The sequence below is a fragment of the Lytechinus variegatus genome, chromosome 13, assembly GCF_018143015.1.
Source record: "Lytechinus variegatus isolate NC3 chromosome 13, Lvar_3.0, whole genome shotgun sequence".
Taxonomy (NCBI): Eukaryota; Metazoa; Echinodermata; class Echinoidea; order Temnopleuroida; family Toxopneustidae; genus Lytechinus; species Lytechinus variegatus.
Genome location: NC_054752.1, coordinates 30,088,420 through 30,116,380, shown reverse-complemented (window position 1 = coordinate 30,116,380; position 27,961 = coordinate 30,088,420). Strand labels below are relative to the sequence as shown.

The 27,961-nt window shown below is 35.6% G+C and overlaps 2 protein-coding genes across 3 annotated transcripts in view; one reads left to right on the top strand and one right to left on the bottom strand.

Moving 5' to 3' along the window:
- Positions 1–21,409, bottom strand: part of LOC121426346 (integrin alpha-6-like) — a 58,740-nt gene extending 37,331 nt beyond the window's left edge. For both annotated transcript variants that reach the window (XM_041622617.1, XM_041622619.1), the window contains exons 1-2: positions 21,024–21,409; positions 3,330–3,451 (exon numbers count right to left, since the gene is read on the bottom strand). In XM_041622617.1, coding sequence (XP_041478551.1) covers positions 3,330–3,451; positions 21,024–21,217 — 316 coding nt within the window. In that variant the 5' untranslated portion in view covers positions 21,218–21,409. The remainder of the gene's footprint in view (positions 1–3,329; positions 3,452–21,023) is intronic.
- A 247-nt stretch (positions 21,410–21,656) lies between these two features.
- On the top strand, positions 21,657–27,450 carry LOC121426345 (biogenesis of lysosome-related organelles complex 1 subunit 1-like). Its single transcript, XM_041622616.1, has 5 exons — positions 21,657–21,989; positions 23,480–23,552; positions 24,516–24,648; positions 25,498–25,582; positions 26,664–27,450. The coding sequence occupies exons 1-5, from the start codon at positions 21,929–21,931 to the stop codon at positions 26,672–26,674; spliced, it is 363 nt and encodes a 120-aa protein (XP_041478550.1). The 5' UTR covers positions 21,657–21,928; the 3' UTR covers positions 26,675–27,450.
- Positions 27,451–27,961: the final 511 nt, after the last annotated feature.

Below are 27,961 nucleotides of genomic sequence, written 5' to 3'. Positions count from 1 at the left end.
ATGTAAGAAGTGGCAAAAAGAAAAAAAAAAGTGAAAAAAAAATCGTCTTGTTCACCCCCGGACTCGAACCCGCGCCCTTTAGAAAGCAGTCAAAGCCACGATATTCCCCATAGAGAATACACGTAAGCAATTTTGAGAATTACAAGTCCAATTTTGCAAGCGATATACAGGCATGATCCTGGCATCTGATCAAAAAATGGTGGGCACATTGCGAAAGCTTAGAATCTCAGCTACAACATACAAAAGCTTAAAGAAAACTGACAAGAAAAAATGGAGATATGGCTCACGAAATAGAGGAATGTCGAATCTAGTTTTGAGAAAAGGTCATGTCCCATAGAGATTACACGCAAAATACATGTGATATGAAAAAAAGTAATTATAATCTGTTTTATCTTGCTAAATTTAAACTTTTATACCTTTAAATTATCATAAAGGATCATGTAAGAAGTGGCAAAAAGAAAAAAAAAAAGTGAAAAAAAAATTCATCTTGTCCACCCCAGGGAACACTGACAAGAAACAATGGAGATATGGCTCACGAAATAGAGGAATGTCGAATCTAGTTTTGAGAAAAAGTCATGTCCCATAGAGATTACACGCAAAACACATGTGATATGAAAAAAACAATTATAATCTGTTTTATCTTGTTAAATTTTAACTTTTATACCTTTTAATTATCATAAAGGATCATGTAAGAAGTGGCAAAAAGAAAAAAAAAAGTGAAAAAAAAATCGTCTTGTTCACCCCCGGACTCGAACCCGCGCCCTTTAGAAAGCAGTCAAAGCCACGATATTCCCCATAGAGAATACACGTAAGCAATTTTGAGAATTACAAGTCCAATTTTGCAAGTGAAATACGGGCATGATCTCGGCATCTGATCAAAAAATGAAGGGCACACTTGCGAAAGCTTAGAATCTCAGCTACAACATACTAAAAGCTTAAAGAAAACTGACAAGAAAAAATGGAGATATGGCTCACGAAATAGAGGAATGTCGAATCTGGTTTTGAGAAAAAGTCATGTCCCATAGAGATTACACGCAAAATGAGGAAAAATGACATGCCTCTTTTCATCGCTGTTTTACGCAATAATGCGTTTCTCAAAACGAATATTCATGTTCACTGAGGAAAAAGAGTACATTCTAAACCACAACATATCGAAATCTGGGCGAAAAACGATCTATATTCGAGAAGTTACAACCAAATTTGCATAAATTTGATGACGTCATTTTTGAAAAAATGAAATTTTTAGTTTAGGCTCTATTTTGATGACGTCACGATATAATTTAGGGACAATGGTGACATGAAATCAAATCTACAACTCATACTCTATCGATATATGAAAAAAAATTGGGGGTCAATGGACTATTTAAAGAGCTACAGTGAATTTGCAATAGGCATGTTTTTGCCCAAATACGGCCTATAGTGAGAGCTCGCGCGCACACGTGCTGCAAACTTTAACGGGTGTTAATTTCGTTATTAATGGTCGTAGAAGGTTGATCAAGGTATCAAATTGTTCAAAATTTTATTATCAATGCAATGATGTAAAAAAAACGGTGTTTCTGAGTTGCGTTAAGGTGTTACGCGCGGAAACGCGCACGCATGCGTGCGCGCGCGCAAATTTTTGAAATGCTTAGAATGACCTAAAACGTACTCTCGTTTGGTCAAAAAGTGATTTTGAGCATTTTTAAATTTTGACGCGCGCGTATGCGCGCGTCATGACCTCCAGGTGACCTTTGATGACATGACCTGATGACCCTTGACCTGAAATTGATGTGATGTAAATTTGATTGATTTTTGATAATTGATAATGGAGATGTGATTGATAATGTGATTTTACAAAATGGCGCCTAGATGACGTCATCATGACGTGATGACCTTGAAAAGCTTATTTTGACGTGTCCATGACAGATCCTATAGATGACATGAAATTCACTGAAATTGATCAAGTCTATTTTGAGATAACTTGGCGACAAGAAAAATCCGTAAAAATAAATAAATAAAAATAATAAGAAAATTCTGACGAAATTAAAAGGTGATCTGTCATAAATGACAGACCACCTAATTAGCATTTATATTCATTAAATTCTACCCCCCCCCAAAAAAAAAAAAACACACACACAACCCTGAATGAAAATGCATTCTTAATGCATACTAATATAAAGATCCACTGCACATATTCTAAAGTGTAGATTAATTTGGGGCAAGATCGAACTTTGCATTAAAATTATTCAAAGCTATTAAAATACATGTATGTCAAAGGGGGATATGTTTACACTGTATGTTTCATTTCTTTTCTTTTCTTTCTGATTCTTATTCCAGGAATTTATAGTGAAAAAACTAATCAGGCAATTTTGAATATTTTGATTATCAAATAAAACCTGTGCACATTTCAAATCGAACCAGATATTCGAATAAGAGCCATTATAACTGAAATGTCAATTCATTTTTTGAAAATTTTCCCTGATAAATCACAACTGGCTATCTATTATACCGTCTTTCTCTCAGCAGTGCAAATATTGAGGCATAAAACAAAATTGCATTTCAGACTCCATCATGCGGTTGCCATCATATAATATCATTACACTAATGCTGTCCATTCAGTTTTCTCTCTCTCTCTTTCAATCCACGCCTCAGTGAAATGCAAACAGTATATGCAATATCACAGCACAGTATGATGGATTGCATATCATGTACAGGTTGGGTTCACATTCATGAGCAGAATTCCTTGTTTTGTTCAGAGTATAGACTTCATAGTTTTGCCTTAAGTACATAAAGACATGTATGTACTGCAATGGATGAAAGAGAAAGAATTCATTTGTGGTTGAAACACAAAAGCATGTGTTTCTATACAGTAACGGTAATCAGAGAGGTTTTCTCTGAGCAATGAATGTAAATTGCACTGGAGCGATATTGTTTTCTGTCATAAGTTTTACTCTGATATAAAATGAAAGCCATCTTATAATAAAAAAGCCCCTAATTTTAAAAAGGGCAATTCTTTAAGTTCTGAACCACTCCCATATTCTTGCAAGGAGCTGGAGGTAAAAACGGGAGGAGGGGAAAGGAGGGGAGGGGGAGAAACTGGGGGAAGGGGAGGAGTAGGGACAAGAGTAGAGGGAGGAGGGGAAGGGTAGGGGGAGTAGGAGGGAGGATGCAAGAGTGGGAGGGGGAAGAGGTGGCGGAGGAGGGAGGGGAAGAAGGGGGGAGAAGGAGAAAGAAGGATTGTGGGTGCGAGATGACAGGAAGGGAGCGGGTGGTCAGGTGGGGATTGTATCAGGAGTTATGTACATGTATGCCCATATGAAAATGCAAATTTTAGAATGTTTTATACCAACCTTCTGTATCAAGCTCTAATACCTCACAATCAGAATAACTAGAAGTGAATGGACATTTGAACACGCCCCCTGGTTTGGTGGCGCTGATATTGGTTTGGTAGACAGGAGCGCCAACTATTAATCTGTTGGATAAGACAAGAGAGAAGAAAGTATGGAGTAAACATGCATTCATGGAAACGGAAAAATTCATAAAACTCAAGTGAACATACACCCCACATGAACACATCACCAGGTTCGATGGCACTAACATTGGTTCAGTATTGTAGTCAGTAGTGCCAAAGAAAAGAGAGAAAGAAGAACAGAGCATAAGTACACATGAAAGCAGAATAACTGCAAGTAAAAGGGCATTTGAACACATCATCTGGTATGGTGGCACTGATATTGGTTTGGTACATTACATTACATGTAGACAGGAGCGCCAACTATAAATCTGACAGATAAGACAAAAGAGAAGGAAAAATTAAAGTGATCATATAAATGAAATACAATGAAATTGAAGGAAAAAAGTTTATGAGTATACTGTTCATTCTTTTCATTTAGAGGTGCCTGTGGTATTATTACATTTTTACATTACATACTTCATAGTTCATTGCGTGCAAAGTCTGTTTTTGTTTTCATCAGGTATACTGTGTATATATACGTTCATTGAGATGGATGAATATCCTGTTTAAGGAAACATTATACACCAACACCGACACATCATACATGTAGGTGTATCCTACAGAATAACAGGCACTGAGCAACAACATAAACATGTTATTTTGCAAGATTGATTTTTCATGCTTTAACAGACAAAGAACCTGTATATTTCCTTTTATTTGTGCACTGCCACACCATCAAACAATTCTTCCCCCAAAGAACCTGAATTTGAAATCCATAGGCCCGTATCCTTAAGTCGGCTTTAACTTAAACTCAGGTTTGAAGTTGTGGTCTAAGTATGGGAAGCCAGAAGTATCAAAATTTTTATGTTTCTTTTATGTTTACTGTGCTCTTTCCTGATTCATCGATGGTAAAGACAATCATCTATTTTTACTTCCTACACAATTATGAATGATTTGAGAGTATGAGATCTCTACTGTTAGTAATTATGTAACAATTGGCTGTCCATACTTAAACCACAACTTTAAACCTGAGTTTAAGTTAAACCTGACTTCACAATACGGGTGTAAAAAAAAACCTGTGATTGCAAGTGAAGTCAGAACCAATCAAAAGTTTTGCAAACTATTTCAAATGGTTGGATGCTGAACTGCTTCTTGTATTGAATGGTTTTTGCTAAAAATAATTCAAATTGATTTTCAATCTCACTTAATGTGCAATTGAGTTTTCAATCTCACTTTAATGTGCAATTGAGTTTTCAATCTCACAATAATGTGCAATTGATTTTTCAATCTCACTTTAATGTGCAATTGATTTTTCAATCTCACAATAATGTGCAATTGATTTTTCAATCTCACTTTAATGTGCAATTGATTTTTCAATCTCACTTTAATGTGCAATTGATTTTAAATGAGTCTCTTGCAACATGACTCAACAAAGGGCAACTTTCACTTGCATTTTCATCATTGAGTAATCAAAGTCTTTATAAATTCTGACTGCTATCTGAGTAATCAATGCAATATCTTCATTTGTTTGTCACATACATTACATGTACATAAAGACATCCAAAGAGAAAGTGGAGGGAAGATGAATACAGCTCTTACACTGTACATGTAGTTGTTTTTATGTAGGATTACTAATACAAGATGGACACCATGCTATAATGCTTTTAAAAAGCAGAAAAACAGGTTGTTTTCCCCAAATTAGGAAAACGACAATGTACATACAGTGAAAAGGGTATCAAAACTGCCAACTCTGGAAAAAAGCTGTATATTTTTCAATCGCTCTGTGTATGGTGTGAAAAACTATTGTGCCCTATCACTGAAATAGCATATTTTATAAAAATTTATTGTGGTGGGAAAATTATATGACAAAAACTTGTTTTAAGGTACATGTACTATGAGATCAAAATAAAATTACATTTACTTTTAGAGTTCTTTTTTAAAGGCACACCGTGTCAACCTTGTAATGACAATGCTCCCTCCCATCCCATCCCCCCCCCCCATTTATTGTACAACCTTCAGTGTTCATGTACTAGTTACCTGTAGACAGAATAAACAGGTCTGGGTGCTGTGTATACTGACAAGCTTTCTTGATAGCAATTTTCTTCATCATTCAAAGTCACAAGCAAAACTACATCTGAATCAATAACCTTCAATACTTTCAATCTCAGTAAGCCATTGCAAAATCTAATTGCTCTGTGAGTAATCAATTCATTATAGTCTCATCCCTTCTTGCATCTGGCACATCCTTTAAGCTCATTAGCATAGATGCCCTCTCCATGCATCATATCGCTATAGGGAGGAGAGACAAGGGATGCATGACATTCTCTGTGCCTGAGTGTTTTCACAAGGAAAGCAACGAATGCGGAATGACTCATATCTATGTGAAGTACATGTGGTCGCATGCCAAATGGTGGTCCAATTTCGCGAACAGGGTAAAAATGGTCAAAAATTTTATTTTTTTATATGTTATAGCTATTACCATTCTCTAAATAATGAAAAAGTTTTAAGTCTCGACTACCTTTATTTCTCCTTAAAATGACTAATTAACAGCTAATTATTACATAGACATCAATGTAAATGTGAATTTTGAAATGTGTTTTTCTCAAATTGGACCTGCTGCACATAAAATGGTGTCAAAAGTTAATGCAACATTGGATCACCCTAGTAAATTGCAGTTATAATCTTGAAACATCAATAATTAAATCTGTATAACAAATTGAATAATTATCTATTATTGTATGCATATTAATTGCACTAATTAATTAACAGTATTTAATTTCACATTTTGCCCCCAAAATACCTGTCACTGTATTTATATGCTTGGCAAAAAAACAACATCATGGGTAGAAATGTTTGTTTCAATGATACACAACATTTGTGCTCAAAAATTGAGATTACAAATTAGATAATTAACCAACTCTCTCCGGTTTACTGATTGATTAGGTTGCAGATCAGAGCTGACATACACATGTATTCAATTGCTGCATATTTTCAAAATTGTCAAATTTTTATGACATTTAGTTGTTCCCTGCTTAAAAACACCCAGAAATATGAGGATAACAGTCATATTACATATTATAGTAAGTTGCTAATTAGGTTTAATTAATATTTTATCATTTACCGCATCCACCGGCTCCACCACCCCTGTTACTTCAAACTTAATGTGCTATAGTTTTTGTTCCTGATATTGCATTGATTTAATTCATAGTAATATATTTAGCCTATAGTTCTAGCTTCAAAATGAGATATTACTCAATAAATTTGGTCAAGATGCTGTGATGTAGCAACAATTTATCCATGGGACAGTGTGGAAAATTGTTCATACGCCACCCTTTTTGCATACCCAACTTATGACATGCGTCCATGTATAACAGTTACCCCACATTCAGACTATTATTACAAGTTTTCCTGATTGATACCTTTGCAATACTCATACATGTACAGGAATGTGTTGGCCTACATGCAGATACGAAGCATACATTGTATTGTCAGACCTACAGTACAATATCAGTAGTAAATAAGGAGGCTTACAATATCATTGTCTACTATTAATATCAACTGGATCAAAAACATGTGACACAATCTGTATTGTACATTACTGTAATATAGTAACTTCTGAAGCTTTTCATGGCAAAGAAGAAGAGTGTACATGTATTGGGTTTCATGGTACACCGTCATCATGTACATTATGCAAAAAATACTGGAATATACAGTACAAGTAGTACATACAATCAGGTAGTGCTGCAAGTCAGGCGGCATGTTCGGGTTCGGTTCGGTTCGGCAGGGTTCGGCAATTTTTTTCCGAACTTTGGTTCGGTTCGGGGTTCGGCAATAAATGCCAAATTAAATTTAACATATAAAAAATACAGATCGCCGACCTACAAACAAGTAAACTCTCTGATGAACTGTCATGTATTAATAATAAATTTTGTTTCTAAAAAGAATAGTTAAGATAATTGTTGAAATTTCTTTTGTTTTAATTAACAAAAAATAATTTCTACTTTCATTTTTAAAATGAAAATAAAAAAAAACAAAAGAAAAAAATATTGATAACGAGAGAATCAGGCCAGAAATAGAATTACAAAGATCAGAATATTTTTTCACGATTATTTCATGTAGCTATGATCATGATCGATTACGATGTCATTGCCAACGCATCTTCTCAAATTGGAAAGTGTTGATCGGGAATGTCGAAATAGTAGACAAACAACCTCCACTCAACTGTTATTATACCGGTAAAATTCACATTCCAAAGAATATGAGAGTTTTAGAAAGTCCGTATTTTCTGAAAAGTGGTAAAATCTGGTCAATGAATTACTTAAAAAGATAAAATATCAGTCCATTCTTGGTCCAGAAAGATCAACGCTACGTGACTTCAAACATATTTCTAACACGAAAATGAGTACATGGGACTGTACTGCATATTTTAGTGTTGTGAAATCACTCGGCGTTGATCGTCAGAACTAAGACGGAACTGATAATTTATCATTTCATTTTCAGTAATTGGCCAGATTAAACCACTTTTAAGAAAATATTGACAATGGAAAAACGTTTCAAGTTTGGAATACGAATTTTACCTGTATATATAATAGCAACCGAGAGCAGGTTGTTTGGACTTCCTGTTTCAACTTTCCTTACCAACCATTTCCGGAACATCGATCAGGGAACATGCGTTGATTTGGTTTGAATTTTTATCTTTTTTGTTTTTTCACCCTCATTCCTTCATCTCTTATTTATTTATCTTTTATATTAATATGGAAATTTCAGAAGGTGGAATATATATACTTTACCATTACTTTGTCAGTCACAAGGAATTAATTTATGTCTTTTCAATTAAATGTACATCCGATTACAGCAATACGTAATTCAACTACACTTTTTAACCGAGTTAAGCTTAAAATGTCCCCACATTTTATAAGGAAAAAATATATTCATGTTTAGGCCTGGGACGATTGTTATTATTACCACTCGATTATTTCCTGGAAAAATAATTGAATGATTCGATTGTTCGTCGGGAATCACGTCTTTTAAGTCACAATAGTTGACCTACTTTATGGTGACCCCCCCCCCCCCCTCCCCATGAAGAAATCTCCATCAAAGTCACATGTTTAGCATAAATGAGGCCCTTTTCCCCCTTCTCCATGATTTTTTATATCAAAAGAAACTTCATGAAATGAGATTAAATCTTTCAGTTTATTGTTCGAATGAAAGTCTGTCCTAAATCAATACTGGTACCCTGGTATTATGCATGCATCCCTCCAAGTGCCACACCCCTGCATATAAATGAATCAGCCCCGCCGAGTCCAAAGACGTAAACAACTCATTCATGAAGTATATTCTTTGAGACTGAGCCCAGGTGGAGCATTTCACTTGAAAAATTTCATCCCTTGCCCACACCATGTCCCCCGCCTCCACTTGTGGCACTGCCCACGATGCTACACATGTATTAAAAAAAATATTTCATTTGAAATACCTTTCAAATTTACGATTTTTTATCATTTTAACCCACATGTATAACTGGGTCTATTTTTGGAGACTAGTCGAGAAAGTACTGGTGAAGGCGGGCGCGTGTTGGAATGTAGTTTTCATTGGTTGAGGGGGATATAAAAAGGTTGCATTGTTCTGAAACATGAAAGAAATTCTCCGGCTCCCACCCCCTATCCTTCCCTCTCTCTCTTTCCCTCACACGCACACACACACACACACAGATGGGGGGAGGGGTCAATTTATTTCTGAAGTCATGACCTTTCCTGATAATAAAGGGAACCACATGCCTTCCGCTTCTTTGTTTCCCAAAGTTTCATTGGCTATCCGAAGGTCCAATCAGCTCAAGTGAGCTGGTTATGTGTTTACTTATTATTGTGCACGCACACAATGACTTATTTTGTGTATGAGGGCAAGGTCGGGTGGGATTAACATTTTCGGAGCACTATCATGTTGGTATGTAACTGTGAATGTGATACAATCATTGATAATTTTTGAAACATTACCTCGGTAACATAATTTTTAAACCTGTGAAAAACAGCTGTCATCATTGTTTTCTTGTCATTTTATTATTATTACTTGGGTATTAGAGTTATGTCAACGTCATAATCGGGATCTGCCGAACATTCGATTAGTGTATATTTTGCTAATCGATTGGTGATTGGCGGCATGCCAATCGAACCATTCGATCAATCGATGTTTACTCCCAGGCCTATTCATGTTTATAAAAAAAAATTGAAAATGATAAAAGTTTAATCAAACACGAGACCGAAACTGTCATACTTTGTCATTTACGAGGAATGAATTTATGTCTGGTTCTTTTTCTTTATTAAATACAAAAAGATTTGGTCCGATTACGATCACGATCGATTACGGCAATACGTAAATACACCACACTTTTATACCGAGTTTAGCTTCAAAATGCCCCCTCATTTTATCAAGAAAAAATATATTTATGTTAATAAAATATTCTTAAGTTGATAACAGTTCAATCAAAGACGAGATGGGAGCTATCATAGTGGATTTTAAAAATATATTGAGTGGAATTCTCTTTGTGCACAATCACTAACCAATATATATTTTGTTAATTGTATAACTAAATCTATGTAGTCATCGCATTCACGCATTGCATACAAACATACTTTATTTCTTCCGAACTTCCGAACCAGGCCTTTGAGTTCGGTTCGGTTCGGTCCGGTTCGGAAGTGCCAAGTTCGGCGAACTTCCGTTCGGTTCGGCGGTTCGGCTGCAGCACTACAATCAGGGGCCCCTGTTTCAGAAAACTTGTTATTACATGTACATGAATACTCAAAATTTCCAATGACAGTTTGAAGCTAATGAAATCATTTAGTTTGACTGACTGACAGTAATTATTATTACAGAAATTGTGCATTTATCATACATGTAACAAGTCTTTATGAAACCAGCCCCAGGTCTGAAAGGGGTCATCAGAAGACGGAGAGCCAAGAAGGTTGAAGGAACCATGTGTCAATGATTCACATTTGCTGTAAACATACCAATGATTATTGGTCATGCATAGTATTACATGTACTACATCAATTAACAAGGAAGTTTTCCATTATACTAAATAGGTTCATTATTGCGGATTGAAATAATCGCTAGAGGGTATTCATTTGTCTCGCAATCTACTATGGTCAACAAGGAAATTTGTGATCACTCTCGCAAAAAGTGTTCACTGGCTTTCTAGGAAATTCGTGATCACTCTCGCAAAAAGTGTTCACTAGCTTACAAGTTCACGAGCTTTCGAGTGCCGTTGCAACTCTTTATCAAGTGACGAAAATTGTCTGATATCGTACTCTATTTATACTAATCTCCAAGACCGTACGCACGAACGCGAGAACAATAGGTGGGCACTGATCCGTTGTGCGATTGGTCAGGAGTTATGCAAGTTTTCCATTTCTAATACAGCTACAGTGTACCTCTATCATCCTAAGTGCATATCAAATCATGAATGATGCATATATATTCTGTGTAGTTCTAAAATTCTGTTCCTAAGAAATAATCCTTAGAAAAACAGGGGACAGAAGTTGAGTTGATGAAGTATTAGAATTCTGTGGGGGCCTGTTTTCTATTAATGATTCTTAGGAAAACAAGAAACAAAAGTTTCAAGAGTTGAACTTGGTTGCAAGCACCACCCCCCCCCCCCCCCCATCAACTCAACCTTTGTTCCTTCTTTTTCTTAGAAACAAGATTTGCAAACATTGTTTATTATTTAATTTTTTTATAGATTTGACAATAAGGACCAACTTGACTGAACCATATAGTATTAAATAATGCTAATTCCACATGTTCAGGGAGGAATTAATCGTTGTATCACTTGAAAATGAGGAGAAAATTTAAATATTTCATTTTCATATAATAAAACACTAAAGAAATAGTGCGTGGATGACGTCATAGTCTCATTTGCATACCAGCCAGGATGTGCACATACATGTACATATAGTTCTGTGAAATTAAGCAAAACTTTAAAATGTCACAACTTTCTTACATGCATTTTACATCAAATTTTGATGAAATTTTCAGTGTTATGCTTGTTGTACATGCATTTTTCTCTTTTTACTCAAATCAACTTTTTGTTGGGGTGGACTTGTCCTTTAAAGGCATGTTATGGACGTTGCCAGTACAGACGATCTATCATTCACTGTACATACACTGCATACATGTAGGCATGCAGGCTGGCCTACATGTACTGGTACATACTGTATCAAGCACCATACTACAGAACATTCAGAAACCCGAGTTTAAAAAAAAAATCTCCTGAACACATTCTTTGTTTGTCTGTCAACTGTATATTAAACTAGTATTTTGTTGACCAGAATTTATATCCATGCTTATTTTGGTATTGTACATACATGTAGTCAGTTTTCTTCTTTTTTTTATTCCTGCATAGTACAATCAGTGAAAGAATTAAAATATAATGCACACTTGTAGGCCAATTACAAGTTCATGAATCTACCCACAGACAAGTATGTACAAATACTCTGAGTAATGAATGAAGTCCAGTGAAAGAAGGCTAGACATTAATCAGGTTAAAATGGATTAGGATTTAAGAGGATTAAGAATCACTCAATTAACTTCCATTCATTCAAGGCATCCTGTTTGTATTGATCTATTAATCTCCTAGGTTTAGGCTAGGTGCCATCCCTGTGACTCATTCGGAAAGCTTGTAAAAAAGGGGGAATGACCCAAGAAACTGAAATTTTAAGGTTTGCAATCCACAAATATTATTGAATGCCTACATGTCGAATCAAAGGTGATGTCTCCTTTGATATGCTTGGTCAGTACTGAAGGGACGTGGTAGGCCAAATTTACACATACTTTTAAGGAAACATTGTGCAAAGAATGAATACTACATGTAGTATGGAAACTGTATACAACTGCATCCACTGATCACACATACGTACATGTAGTCATGATGTCATGCGAAAGGACATGTTTTACACTGACCATGGGAGAAAAAAAAAGACTTGTAACAGACTTGGTCTTTTGGGGGGCCCAGGGCTCTTCTTCAAGTATGCTGTAAATCTGATATCACACTTTAAAATATGGTGAAAGTCACTGAAAAGCTCAATGACAATCAGAAAATCCAATCTGACAGTTCTTTGGCAGGCAAACCTTATACACAGTTCAGTATACCTATTACACAAGCTAGTTTACACAGTGTACTAAGAGGTCGAATGGGGTCACCTAATATGGACAATGGCATGTCATTGACAGGTACAGTAGTCTGTGCTCTTAATATCACATTGTGCATTGCAATATTTCTTCTGAAGCGCTACAGGCTCTCTTGATTTGAAATCTAGCATTAGTAGCAAAATCAAACCTATTATTTTGCACAATTTGTTGTAATTCTATGACAAAGTATCTTGCAGCAGGATATCAAATTGCTTTTTTTTGTATACATGTACATAATGTATGTACTACTTTATACTGCAACCTTCATGTAGGCTACATGAAGGCTACATACTGTTTGTAGGCTACATACTGTACGTGTACATGGAGGGGCCTTGGTCATGGGTTGCACTGGCATAAAAGGTGGAAAATACATTGTGCAGGAAATGCCACAATGGTCTTTACGGGGGGGGGAACTCAGTAAATAATGCTTTATAGTGGGTATGGGCCTTTTACACTCAAATTTCCGTTCCAAGGCATAGCATTTTTGTCCTATTGAGAAAAAGAACAAAGAAAGCGGCTCCAAAGCATAGCATTTTCTTCTCATCGAGAAAAAAGAAGAAAAAAATCCACTCCAAAGCTTCGCATATTTTTCGTTACGCCGTTCTGATTGCATTGATCTGCTACAATGAGCTGCAATTTTGTCCGACCATCGCCTCAGCTCTGCGCGAGCGCACCTGGCGGAGGCCGCGCTAGCTGCATCATGCACGCATGACCATTCCCCCGAAGGGGCCACTTACATTGACGAGTGGATACCATGCGCGACCAAAAAAACACGTAAAAAGGATGTCTTTTTCACGATAGGGCACGTTACGTACGTAACGTGATAAGGGTGTCAAAAACACAAAAATAATGAAAAAGGGTATCTATTTCGCTAGGAACATTACGTGTTTAGGGTCGAATTTGCGGGGATGTTAAAACAAAATTAAAATGTTTTATAAAGGATGTCCTTTTTGCCCCAACACTTCGTGTTTAGAGTCCGATTTGCGCGAGGTGTAGAAGGTGGGGTCGTACTAAACCAAATTAGGTAAAGCAGACGACCGAAGGACCCGTAACAATAAAACATTCCTGTACTTGTTTAGGGGTTCATTTTAGGGAATATTTGCCAAGAGTATCGTTTTGTTTCCAGTACTTGTTAAGGGTAGGGTTTCACACGCCAATACTTGTTAAGGGGTGCATTTTCAGAATATGGAAATTACGTGTTTAGGGTGCTTTTCGAGACCCCATGGTCGCGCATGGTATCCACTCGTGAATGGAAGTGGCCCCCCCGGGACCATTCCATAGGGATGCATATATGCACTCACACGCTTGCGATTCGTTCCAAGGACCCCCATTTTCACAAACATTTGTAGTTCCGAAGCCCATTCCGAGGACCCTCCTTTTTACAATAAGCCCTCTCCAAGGCCCCCATTTTTTGTTTCACCCGCGGCACACCCCCACCACTTCTTTGGTCGAGTGCCCCCCCCCCGGGGGGGTCTTTCTCCATGGATCGATCTCAGTATAGGCCTACATTTTCTTTTTTTTTTACATAATGCCTAATCTTATATCCTAGCCTAAATGTACAATGTACAATGTATTTCATTTTCATGATTGCATCCTTGCTTCCTGGGCCCGTTGCATTAAAGTTACCAAATCTTTGCAATGCAATGGTACAGTACATGTACATGTATTACATTTGCAGGGAATCCTTCATTCTGATTGGCTGTTGATTATTGTTACCATTATGTACATGTAGTCACCATTGGATGGCAAAGTTACCATAATAGTACACACTGGCCCCAGATGTTTATACAGTAAATACCCTTTTTAAATTTATTCACTCACAGAATGAGTGAAGAGAGTTTAGAGAAAAAAAATGATCACAATCTATATGTAATTATACATGTAGATACATGTATGTACATTTCAAATAATTTGCACAATAAAATACATGTATAGATATGTACAAATAATTTGTGTAATGTACCAAGTTCAAATATGAAACATGAACCCTGCCCTACTTACATGCACATGAAAGTAATATTCAGACTAGTCATGTAGAGCACTTCCAGCTGAGCATCAAACTCATCATAAAGGTAAGTTCATATGAAGGCTAACATATCTAATTTTTGTAGGTGGAATGAGTACTAGCAAAACTCAAAAGAAAAGACATGCAGAATCGGAGTACTTCCACATGTATACCGTTAACATTGAATTTTTTATTTAATGGGTTAACCCCGAGGAGTTAAGAAAAAAAGTAATTTTATTCATAGTTGGTTGCACAAAGTGTCAGTCAAAAAATTAAAAATGTGGGCCTACATGTACATGTACATCTGTAGCCTGATACTTAAATAAAAAAAAAAACACAGAAAACTGAAAACCTCTACACTGAAATTGATACAAAATTATATTTAAAGAAATAATGCTAAAGATTGAATAGTACTAATCATTTATTTTACATCAACACACACTTCAGTGTGTATTGTAATCTGTAGTGAAAATAAGAAGTTATTATTCAAAACAAAACAGAGTGATTACATTATGTATAGATCCCACTTTTCTCAACATAAGAACTTTGTGCTGATATGTCATCTAGCCAACTTTTCCAAAACAACATTTTATATAAAAATATACAACTACACTGTACATGTACTGTACCAGTAATTGATCTCTTGAATGCTGAAACCCTTGTAACTTTATGCACAGATCAATGCACTCAATAAAGACATACAAAGGAATGTCAATGTGGATGAACGGAAGTGTCTTTCTTTGAAATCGAACCCACACTGCACTCATATGACCTATTAAATCACTAGATGGATTCCTTTGTAGAGCCTTGCATAAATCAATGTGATGGTGCATGCAATCATTGCAGATCAAAGCATGATGTCATATTAATACAATGCTGAAATTAAACACTTGCCCTTGGGCCTTTATCTTCTACATTTGCTACTGCTTTTTAATAAAGATCATGTACTTGTACATGTACTATGATCATGTACTATGTACATGCCCACTTGTTTGTCTGGATAAGACAGAAAGATGGAACTACATTGTACATGTACCCAATGAAAAAAAAAATTATTGAAAGTGATGATAAGGGTAACAATAGTACGGACTGCAGAATTCTATAATTTTTATGAAAAAAGGGTCGGGACTCCAACTGATCCCTGCAGTACACCACAAACTTATTCAGCAGGACTGAAAAAAATCACACTATACACACACTTTTGATTTCATGAAACATTTCCATCAACACTTTCAAAAATTAAGCAAAGTCCATCCAAATATCAAATTTATGGAGAGAAAAATCAGACATGCATGATACTCGTTCATAATTTTATCAGCATATAAGATGAAAAATAAGAATTTCGATTGATGTATGGACATCCTTGTCAGTATTGAGAGAGCTGACACCTGAGTTGTATCAAGTAATAACTAAAATATAGAATCTCCACAATTAATGACTCTGTAGTTTCCTTGAGGAATCAGCTCTTAGCCTACAATGTTCTAACTGGTTCAAAATGACTGAAAACATTTTTCTTGTATTTTGTGTATTTGATTTATTTATTTTTTTATTCAACATATTTGTACAGAAATAAAAAGAAATATTCAATTCAGCAAGGTTTTTCATCGATGTCCTGTTAAAACAGATAATACATAAAAAATACATACCAGTAAATATTGAATAAAATATCTGGTAAAGTCTCTCTCTTTTTGGAGGGGGCTGCCTGCATGTGATATCACACAATCAAAACTTGACAAATTTATTCTTTGATGTTTTATAATAGTCAACAGTCTTCATGTTTATCTGATTTTCCTGTTTCTATCAAAACAAGAAGCTCTTGATGTCAGAGTGGACTTTGCCGGTTTCAAATGATTAGAAGAGACTTCTAATTTTTATACACAGGAAAACAAAAGAATTAAATATTTGAATATTTCAGAAAAGGGAGAGGCATTTAGAGAAGCAAAAAAATAAATGCCACCTCCTAACCACCAACTACATGTAATCTGGACATAGCAATTAAAAAAAAAAATTAAAACAATATAAATTCCAAACAAAATATGAATGAAAGTCATCAATAGCTCGTCCCTTGCCTTTTTCTTGTATACTGCTGTTGATTTCAAATTCAAATTCAATTCATTTTTATTAAACAATACTCATCAAAAAGACTAACAATGTGAGTTTACATTTTTTTAAATACATGTACATAACAGAGAAATAAATAAATACATAACACGCAGTGACCATTAAAGAAGAAAAAAAACTAAAATGTTTAAAATGCAATAATAGTATAAAAAGAAATAGAATAAGCAAATGCATGTAATAAGACAGATTGAATTTATATGTATTGTATGTATACATAGCAAGTGAGGAGCAAGAAAGGGGAGCAAGCATGGCAAGAGTATTTAGCATGTGATGATGATAATGATGATGATGATGATGATGATGATGTTGATGATGTCAATGAGGATTATGCTGATATGTAATGACAATTGACAATAATGATGATATTGATGATGTAGATGTTTGACTGATGATCATGCATGATAATGATGATGTTGATGACAATGATGAAGATGATGCATGATGATTAATGTGAATTGTGATGATGATGACGGTGATGTTGATGATGAATAATTATGATGATGATGACATCTACCATTATGAGGACTACTTAAAATGTGTGTGGAGTGCTGACTGGAAAAATGTGATGATTTATTGGATTGAATTAGGTGACTTAGGTCTATGCCAGTTGTTGTGTATCCGGACAATCAATTTTAAACACCAATTTGGAAAAGTTATCAAGCAAAGTATCACCAAAAAAAATAATAGCGGTACCAGGGTGACCAGATTTCACAAAATGAAATACGGGACAATCGACAAAAAGATCAAATAAGGCTACACGTGTTACACCTGTGAAAAATTATAAAGAACTGGAAGGGAGGGTGAACGAAAGAATGAAGGAGAGAACGAGAAAGACGAAAGAAAAGAGATGAATTGAGAAGAAAGAAAGACAAAAGTAAGGGAAAATGAAGGGGAAAAAAGAAAGTTAGAATAAAAGGATGAAAGAAAGAATAAAAGAGAGAAAAATGTTTCCGTCATTCTTTGAATTGAATACAGAAGGAAAGAAAAACAAAGAAATGGAAGAAGAATACAATTTGTGAAAGATAACATAAAGGAGAGAAAGAAAAAAAAAGGAGGAGGAATAAAAGAATGAAGGAAAGAAAAATGTTTCCTTCATTCTTTGAAAGAAAGAAGGAAAGCAGTAAGGGAAGAGGAAAGGAAGGAAGGAATTAAGGGAGGGAGGGAGGGAGAGAAAGAATAAGGGAAAAAATTAGAATAGTAAAATGAAGAATGAAAGAAAGGAGGAAAGAAAGGGAGGAAGAATTGAGGTGAGGAGGGAATGAAAACATAATGGAAGAAGAGAAAGAATTAAAAGAAAAAGAAGAGGAAGGGATGGGGAGAAAAAAAGGGATATTTGTTAAAGAAGACGGGTAAGAAAAAGGAGGATAGAAAGAAAAATGAACAGAGAGAGAGAGAGAGAAAGGATCAGGAAAGACAAATATGAAATAAAGATAGATGGAACAAAAACGGGCAAGCAGGAAGGACGAAGAAGGTCATGCGTCATGAGCTCGCCCCCCAAAAAGGGTGGTGCTGTTTAGCTGTTACACATTTTGGCTTCGTGCTATAGTAATTCTTAATTATTTTCAAAACCATAGAGGCTATTCCAACAAATTTGGTATCATTTTAAAGCTGAATTAATATGGCAATAGCCTGGAAGGTTTCATTGCTGTAGACTTTATAGAACTTGAGTTATAGCTCTCAAAAGTCAGGACACCAGCGGTGATGAGGGGAGGTGCCGGAAGCGGCGCTCCCGGAAGCGGTGCTCCCGGAAGCGGCGCTGCCTGTACAAAGTCAATGGGAAAACGCAATTTTTGGGAAAACATCAATATTTTTGTCAAAACTTGGCCTAAACCTACAAACTTGGTATCAAATTAAAGCTAACATAGTCTACTTTACTGTCTAATGATTGAAAAGTAGGTTTGGCCATGTCATAGACCTGTGTGATAAGGTTGAAACATAAAAATCTGATAAATTTGCAATGTCTTAATTTTGACATTTCTTCCAGATTGACACATATTTGAATGACAGTTATTGTTTAGCATCAATCAAAAAAAAAACACTTTCACAATTCTGAGGGGATGAAAATACTGCTTAGTATCAAGGCAAATCATCCAAATTATTAACTGACAAAGGTCAATGACCTTCAAACATCCAGAAAATGTGTTACGAATTTTAGAAGGTTTAGCATTATTTTCTTAAAAGCACCAAGTTTGTACATCTTCACTGAGGTCTTATTACACATTCATGTATATTTCACTAAATACACACACTGACATTAAACAATAAGTGTCTGTGTGAAATGGTCAAATTGACATAACTTACCTCAAATGCTATCATACCAAAGGACTGCATACTATATTTTGGCTTTGAACTCATCAAAACCCGCCATGGCTTTAAACTATCAAACACAGACTATGTGGATATAATGTGTGCAATTGCACTTTAGAAACTTCTTTCATGAAGCTGCAGTAGTCATATAAATATATGTATGTTTGTACATATAGCATCTGCAAACTTGTTTCAGTCTTTACTCCTGAACCTATAGACATTGTCTCTTGCATGTCATCATCACTTGGCAGATCATTGTAATAAGAGCCTCGGTAAGCAAATTGTGTAACTTACATTTCAATTGTTAATTTTCCTTTGAATTGTTTATGTACACATGTACCATCAATTCCTTTTAAAATGTTAATAACTTATAAATTCTGATGTACATGTACAAGGCAAAGAAAACCCAACAAATGTTGGTATTGCAAGCATTATAACACCTGATATATAGTATACGATTCCTGAAACGCATGATTTTTTTTGGCTAAAGTCGGGGTCAATTTTCAGATCACTAATTGAACATGAACCCTACACAATTATATATGGTTAGAAAGGTCTGAATGTGTTCTGTCATAATACAGCATTATTTTTGTAAAAGGGGGACTACACAAAATGTTATGACAAAAACCATGAGATTAAAAAAAATATCAGAATTTCCCTATTCAAGTCCATGTAAAACTGTTGCCTTACACCTAATGCTATTTTTGAGTGCAGATTTGGATTCCTTGTGCAATTTCCTTTCAGAAAATGTATACTTTTGCTATCATAGGGTGTATACTTTGCCAGATAAATGTTTTTAAAGTTGAAAGTGCGTCGCGAAAGCAAAATCACCATGTAACGCAAAAGGGGGCGACCTCATGACACATGACCAGAAAGAAGGATAGAAAAGAAAGAAAGGTGAGGAAAAAAGTTCAAACATCAAGCAAAAAAATCCAATCATCAAACAAAAATCATAATATTTGGTGTTTTTCAAATATATTGTTAGAATAAAAAAAATGTTTTAGAAATGAATAAAATTTCAAAGTGATATTTTTACTTAAAATTGGATGAAACATAGCGGCATCATTTTAACAAGACTCAAAACGAAAGCTGAAACAACTAGATCTAGTTATGAAAACTCAATAACTTGTTCCTCCGAGATTACTTTGGCATCTCCAAATCAGTAATCTGAGAACCCATAATATAGTCATACAAATTTCCCGCCTATTTTGTGATTTTTTGCATGTTTGGTGGAGAGAATCTGCTCAGATCCTACATGCCTAGCTAGTAGCCTGCCACACAATGGTAGGAGGCCAGTTTGTTTGCGATGTATTGGGTTAGCAAGAAAATAACAGCAGAACTTGCAAAAGTTTATTTAGATCTATAGATTTTATTGTCTCTGCTTCGTCATCTGTTGCAGTGTTGGTTATTTTGATGAAAATTCGTCCGTTTAAATACATTTTGTTCAATATTCTGAAATACGGGACAAATAGGCGTCCCGGGAAGGGTTTGTCGGGACGCCGGGACAAAGAAGCAAAATACGGGACAATCCCGGGAAATACGGGACGTCTGGTCACCCTGACCGGTACTATTAGGCAATATAGGCCTACATGTATGCCTGAGATTGAGAACAAAACTGAAGAGGATTACAATACAAGTATTGATCTCATATTTTTTGTTTAATCTGAAGACAATAAAGAAGGCTTCAAAATTTGAACCCCCCCCCCATCCTACAAACTTACAAATTGATGTTAGCAATGCCAGAATTATTAGAATTTTTTTATTAGTATTAACGTAAAATAATGATCAATCCTTCACGAGTTCATCATCTTCAATCAAAGACTTCACGATAACTTTGACTATGATTTTTTTCCACTCATGATTGAATTTAATTCAAGTAAATCAGTGTGTACATAATAATGACAAGCATGCAATTATCTATACAAATACTAGATTCTGCAATCATATAGTATAAAATGATAGTTATTGATAGAAACTTACAAGCTCTCTGCAAATGGTTGCGCCGGTTGAGTGTCTGTGAGAATATGTTCAGCGACTGAAAATCCAAAATAACTTTCCCCCGGTCCTTCTTTAATGACAGGCAGTCTTGTTTCAAAATTAAAACACAATGTTCTCTCTATAACTGCTAATAAAATACAGAAAGTTGTCGCAAAAGCGACAGGAATCCTCGCCATTTTCACTGATGTCTTTAAAACTCCACTACGATAAAGCCGCTGTCAGATCACCGCAACGGAAACTGCAGAGAAAATCGCCGGTATCCACTCGCGTAGCTTCTGCGAGAACACACCCAAATAAATGAGAAGTCAGCTGGGCGAGCTGGGATCGCTTCAGTGTCAATTCCTTTATCGGGAGTTTCGGTAATGCGGATGAATCCATATAGTGCGAGACATGTAAATAAAAAGTAAACAAGTACTTCATAGCTTCCTAATCAAAATCACATTTAATTACTAATTATTTATTGATCATTCATATAATCAATTTAAAATAATTATATTTAATGATAAAATTTATTTTCACAGATCATCTTTTGTCAAAATGATGTTTAAACTCAAGACCTATTTTACTATAGTGTACTAATATTTTGTTTATTTGATTTGCATTTCGGTTCAAGGAGGTCAAATAGAAAATACATACAGCACTAGTCATATGTAAGAGCTAGAGTGCTCTGTCTGTGTATGGCAATTCATTGAAAAGCAGCCAATTGATAATTTGTTAAATCCGTTGTTTTGGTTTTCCCCCTTCTGCAAGATTTCTCAGCAACAAACTGAAAGAATCTTTAGCAGCGAAGACAGGGAACAGCTGGTGTTCGCAGGTTCTAAAGGACAGCCTTGTCTGAATTAAGTCCATTGTTAACAGTCAAGAAGAATTTTCCGCTCTGTTTGGAAATGTTGTCGTCTATGCTGAAGGAGCATCAGGCTAAGCAGACTTCTCGACGAGAAGTTCAAGGTAAATATGATGGCCAATTAGATTAATCAAGAATCTGTCTATTAATCAAAGCTTGTTACTAGTATGGTTGGAACTACCCCTTATCGACCACCTAATCTTCTAAGCATCGTATCTGCGAAAATATTTATCAATTTTACCCAGTTTTTGTCTCATTTCTGCAGAAAATTAAGCAGATCAGATTCCCATGTTTCGCACAACGACTCCGATTCAATCCGCGTATATATCGATGAACAACGAATACGACGATTTTACATTTGCTCATTTGCACCCATCTTTTGAAACCGACCACCCGCGATACACTACGATTCTTGTCGCGGTGGCGAAGTATTTTGACTCTTCCAAATCAGTTCTATGATGTCAACATGCTAAATGATCGTCTCACTACTTCCATTGCGAGCTTCGGCACATGATTCGACGATTGACGACGGATATTTGTTCTAAAGCCGTTTCCTATCGGATTTCTTGGTTTTTCAGCGGGGTTAGGTTCTGGTCAATACAATTTTGATTAATTCTACTAAATTTTTACTTTGTGTTGCTTCTTTTTTTCTCGTAAAATCTATTCTTACCATTTCTATGGACACTGCGCCTACTCTCCGTATCGTTTGTAATATACGCAATAATTTTAACGCGCGCAAGGTGGTCGGTTTCAAAAGAGGTGGTCGATATGTGGTAGTCTCACCATACCTGCACTTAAGTAGATCATAGATCTAGCTGTATACTCAGTTGTGGTATGTCTGGACAGGTTGTGTGTCCAGACGATCAATTTTTGAAAGTCATTTGGAAAAAATTACAAGCAGAGTTTCATCAATTTTTAGTACAAAATGTTAGGAATTACTATAGGAACAAATTATAAGACGATTACAATTATTGAATTCATATTTTCAGTGTAATCCAAAGACAAAAAAGAAGGTTTCAAAAATATAAAGTGTCCGGACACCCAACCCCCCATCCTACATGAAGATTTAGGAGTTTCTTTTCTTCCTCAAAATATCAGAGATGCCAAGTTCAAAGACCAGCTATGCGTGAGATTTTCTGTGAATCTGAGTGAGGTCACAGACATTGTGTGGAATGTATATGGGGATATGCTGTGATAGTTGCATGAGACAGAGATTTGAGGGGATGAACAAGAGTCCAAAATGCTTGAGTCTCACGCATTATGCGTGAGACTTGGTAGCTCTGAAATATTTTTATCTGATCACTCTGTCTTCTTCTTTGTTGTCCTGGCTTCCACTGATATTCAGGGATCAGCGGTTATCCATAGATTGAGGATTTAGTGTAGCTTGGGCAGGGTGTGAAGCCCCGCGGGTTTGAAGATCAGCGGGTTTGAAGATCACACATTCATTGCAGAAATTGTATCACCAGGGAGCTGAGTTTACAAGGGGTTAACATGTACATGTAATATCCAGTGTGTGTGCATTTTTGAATCTGTTAATACAAGTATTACAAAACTGTTTATCGATTTAGAAGTAAAATCATATCATCATTAACAGAGAAAAGGAAGAAGGAAGCTTCTGCAGCTGCTACTGCTGTCACAAGGTCGTTGGTGGAGAATCTAAATAGCAGGTAAATTATTAAAAAATGCCATGAAACTTGTCAAAGTGATTGGTTAACATTGGTTTGACTTTTTAAAAATCTGAGCTAGAAGGTCACTCTTGTCACCTGTGTCTGTGATATGTTCCAAAAATGAAGCCCAGAAAAAATTGCATTCGAAAATGATTATTTAGTGCTTCAAAAATTGAAGTATAAAGTGACCGGAAACACCATCTTAATTTCATCACATACACTTATGTGTACTATTTAAGTGTCTATAAGATGCCTATTTACAAAATCGGGGTTTGCCTTTCAGTTTTAGCTTTTCATTCTCAATAATGGTTGTTTTCAGGGTTTATTAGTTCAAATACATGCACTTGTACACATGTTTCATCTTGGTTTGAGAATTTTTTAAATCGGCTGCTCACTAAGTTAAACAATACCTTTAAGCTATAGCCTACAGTGGGCATTCATAGATCTATCAGGGGAGACAGTTTTCTTTTAAATACAACAAGGTAGTGACATTTTTAGGAATGGTAACCTTTTAATACAGTCTAGAAATCACACAATGTATTAAAATATTGTTTTAAACACTACACATTACCTACTGTAGCTATCTGCCCATTATTTTTGCCTTGAGCAGATGGTGTATTAAAGAAAAATGATCATGAGAATTCTTGAATTAACAGTCATTATTTTTCACAAATTTCAGCAATTTCTACCTAAAAGCATATTTTTTTTTACCAATCTCTATTAATTGTACAGACTTGATCATGTACAAATATATAGATGTACTTAGCAATGTTAAGATAAAAAGGGGGGGGTAAGGCTCTAAATAACTTGTCAGAAAATGGGAACAAAATTGGGCTGTTGGTCTTTTTAATAGCAAGGTAAGGTAAGTGATATTTACACATGCAGTGACATGCTAAAAGAAAGAAATATTCAAGGGAACTGTATTAATTTTGTACTATCTGAATGTACTGAATTCATTTGTAGAGTGGCCATTGCCTACAACAATGAGAAGAAACTTGACGCAGAGACGAAACAACTTCAGGCCAATGCTGGTCAGTTTGCTAAACAGAGCATGCAGTGGTTATCTCTGGTTGAGAACTTCAACCAGGCATTAAAGGTTTGTCTGTTGTATTAATTGAAGAGAGCCCGTTAGACGGTTTTTTGTTTTATTTATTTATTCCTATGTGTACAGTTGTATTGGTTATGCAGGGGCAGGGATAGAGCTGCCAAGTAGTACTTATTTTCTGTATTTACATGTAGTACTGAAAACTGAGAAGAATACTGATGGTTTCATACAAAATACTGATTTTGAAAGTTTCAGTTTATGTGTTGTCCTATTATATTTCTTTGAAAATACTAATTTCTCACCAAAATACTGATTTTCAGCTTTTAAAATACTGAAATGTACTTGTTCAGGTTTGCAGCTCTGCTGGGGGGGGGAGGCTGTCCCCTATGGGAGAAAAGAGACAAAAGGAGGAAAAACAATGGGGAAAGTAGGGGATAAAACTGTATACAAGAGAAAATTTGTAGTTATGTAATAACATAATACCCTCATTACTTTTAATTTACCCCCTCCCCCCCAAACACACACAATCAAAATAGCCTGGCACCACTCTGGTGTAAGAAATATGACTACAATCATCATGAATTATACAAACCAATTCTTCTAGGCTGAAAGAAATCGGGAGGTGTCGATATTGATTCCCTAAGTTTGCTTGATGAATTAAGAAAGAAGCATTAAGCAGGGCTGCCAACGAGTACTGATTTTTGGTAATTCATACTGGCAAATGAGAAGAATACTGATAGTTTCATGCAAAATACTGATTTCTACAGTTTCAGTTTTATTTGTGTCACGTTTCTTTGAAAATACTTTTTTTTTCACCATAAAACTGATTCCCACCTTTTAAAATACTGAAGTGTGCATCGTTCGAAATTTCAAAGATAAACCATTTTTTTGTGCTTGCAGGAACTTGGAGATGTTGAGAATTGGGCTCGTAGCATAGAGACTGACATGCAGACAATAGCAAGTGCTTTGGAATATGCATACAAAGGTATTTATCGTCTATTGTTGTACTTGAATATTTATAATGCTAATAATACCAGAAAATTATTTGATGGAAAATAATGAAAACATTGCATAGAATAGTTTTTCCCCCCTGTACAGTGTGTAACTAAAAAAGTAATTCATTTTTGAGAGCTAATATTTAGAGATTAGTGAATATTACATTTTTACCAGGATATGATAGAGTTCCCCTTAGCTCTGAATTATTCTCTACTGTGCAATTCCATAAGTCTTACTTCATTTTATAAACTGACCAAGTCATTGGCCTTTGAGAATATTACAGACTGTCAAAAGAACAAGAAAATTTCATGAAAGTCCCACATATAGGGGCTCGGACATACCTACATATTTCATGGAATTGGCCTACTTATAACTCTTATACCACTCGTTGCTCAAGTAATTTATGTTGAAGATATCAGGTCATTCAGGTGTGAATTCTGTTTTTTTTTTCAAGATGAAGTTAGCACTGATGCTTCAGTTGAGTGATTTAAGTTGGCAAGATCAATATCAAAAGTCCTTTTGTAGGCTATGCTAATTAATGCAAGGCTGAAAAGGCTGCAGTTCCTCAATGACTGATCAGTTTTCATTCACTTCACCCATTTACCAAACTTAGAAAAAATTGAATCTATACCTTTTGTCTTCGAAACCAATTTACAAGTATGTAGTCATGCTTAGTCAGTGTTAACAAATTTGAAGGTATCAACATGGTATAAAAAAAAGATAAGGACTCGCTCTGTTACACTCTGGTAAATTTAAATCATTTGTATATTTCAAGGGGGCCTCGTGGTTTAGTGGTTACGAATCTCGTCTTTCAATGAAAGGGGCGTGGGTTCGAATCTCAGCCACGGCATGTTTTCCTTCAGCAAGAAATGTATCCACATTGTGCTGAACATGATTTATTTTAGCTATCTTACGTCTTTTGCTTAAGCAAGATTGTTTCTTCTTAAATTTATTCATTCGTTTATTGTTTTTCAATGATAATTAGTCAGTGTTTTGTTTTGCATTCAATTTTATTTCAAAATGTTACTTATAGTAATTCAGTCTTTTTTCTGATTTCTCTTCAATTTCAGATACAAGCTAACATTGTTCCAAGATTCTTCGGGCACGATCATGGAAGCAGCTCATATTATATTGAATCAATGGAGTATTTTCAATTCAAAATGAGATCTAAAACGCGATGGTGTTGATTCCATAACGCCATGGTGTGGACATACTTGTCATTGGAGCTAGGAATAACTTTTCAATTCTATCAGGCAAGGTGAAGGCTTTCCTCTGTTCGTTCCCCATGCTTTGTCAAGAGTTATAGCATCCCGGAGTGCACTAACAAAGTTTGCACATATAAAGTCCAAACTTGATGACTCGTGCAAAGTCAAATGTTATTGTGATGAATTTTAAGGATTTTGGTCACCCATTTTGAGACTTTGGTTTTGTAAATTGGTGACTGATGATGAGGAAAGCACTATACAAATGTTGCAAAAATCTTTGATCTAACCTGTCATCAAATCCAAACAAGGCAAATGGTGTTAAATTGGCATTTGTGGTTGCATAACCATTGGCAGTATTAACTGTCCTGTCATCAAGCATACTTTGAGAGAGTGTTTTCATCAACATTTTCATCTTCCAAGTTATCAGATATGATATCTTTCTTGAATTCTGATCAGCTGAGAAGCACTGGGGAACAATTTCATCAAAATTTTTGTCTGACAAGTCATCAGATCTGTCATATTTCCTGGATTTTGACTGGCTGGGAAGCAATGTTGCTATGGTGATTGTCGGATAAAATAAAACTTGTCAGATAAAACGTCCGACCAGTCCTTTCATGAAATGCTCCCCAGTTGTATTTTACTACAGTGATTGTCGGATAAAAAGAATATCTCAGATAGATAATGCGACAGGTCTTTTCATAAAATGCTCTCCAGTATACAAAGTAAACCTGTGCTGGTAAATTGCTACTTGGTTTACAAACTTTGATTACTTTACTTTTGGTCTCTTCTCACATGGTCTAATCCTGTTTTGGCTGCAACCATTTTGTCTATTTACCATTTGGTCTAACTGCCATTTATTCATAAAGCTGTTTGTAAAGTTACGCACAACTTTACGCATGACTGGAACCTGTTTTTAGGCGCTAAATCAATTACATAAGGATATATCATTTAGCACAAGAAAGGGTCACCAGTCGTGCGTAAAGTCATTCGTAACTTATGAACAGCTTCATGAAACGGGCCCCTGGTGGGTGTTTCATAAAGCTGTTTGTAAGATACAAATGAATTTACACACGACTGGTGATCCTTTCTTTCTTGTGCTGTGTGATATCCATATGTAATTGATTATTAGGACCTGAGAACATGTTCCAGTCGTGCGTAAAGTT

Coding starts and splice junctions, on each gene's coding strand:
- LOC121426345 (XM_041622616.1), top strand. CDS start 21,929: ATGTTGTCGTCTATGCTGAAGGAGCATCAGGCTAAGCAGACTTCTCGA. Junction 23,553..24,515: donor GTGGAGAATCTAAATAGCAG/GTAAATTATTAA, acceptor ATTCATTTGTAG/AGTGGCCATTGCCTACAACA. Junction 24,649..25,497: donor ACTTCAACCAGGCATTAAAG/GTTTGTCTGTTG, acceptor TTGTGCTTGCAG/GAACTTGGAGATGTTGAGAA.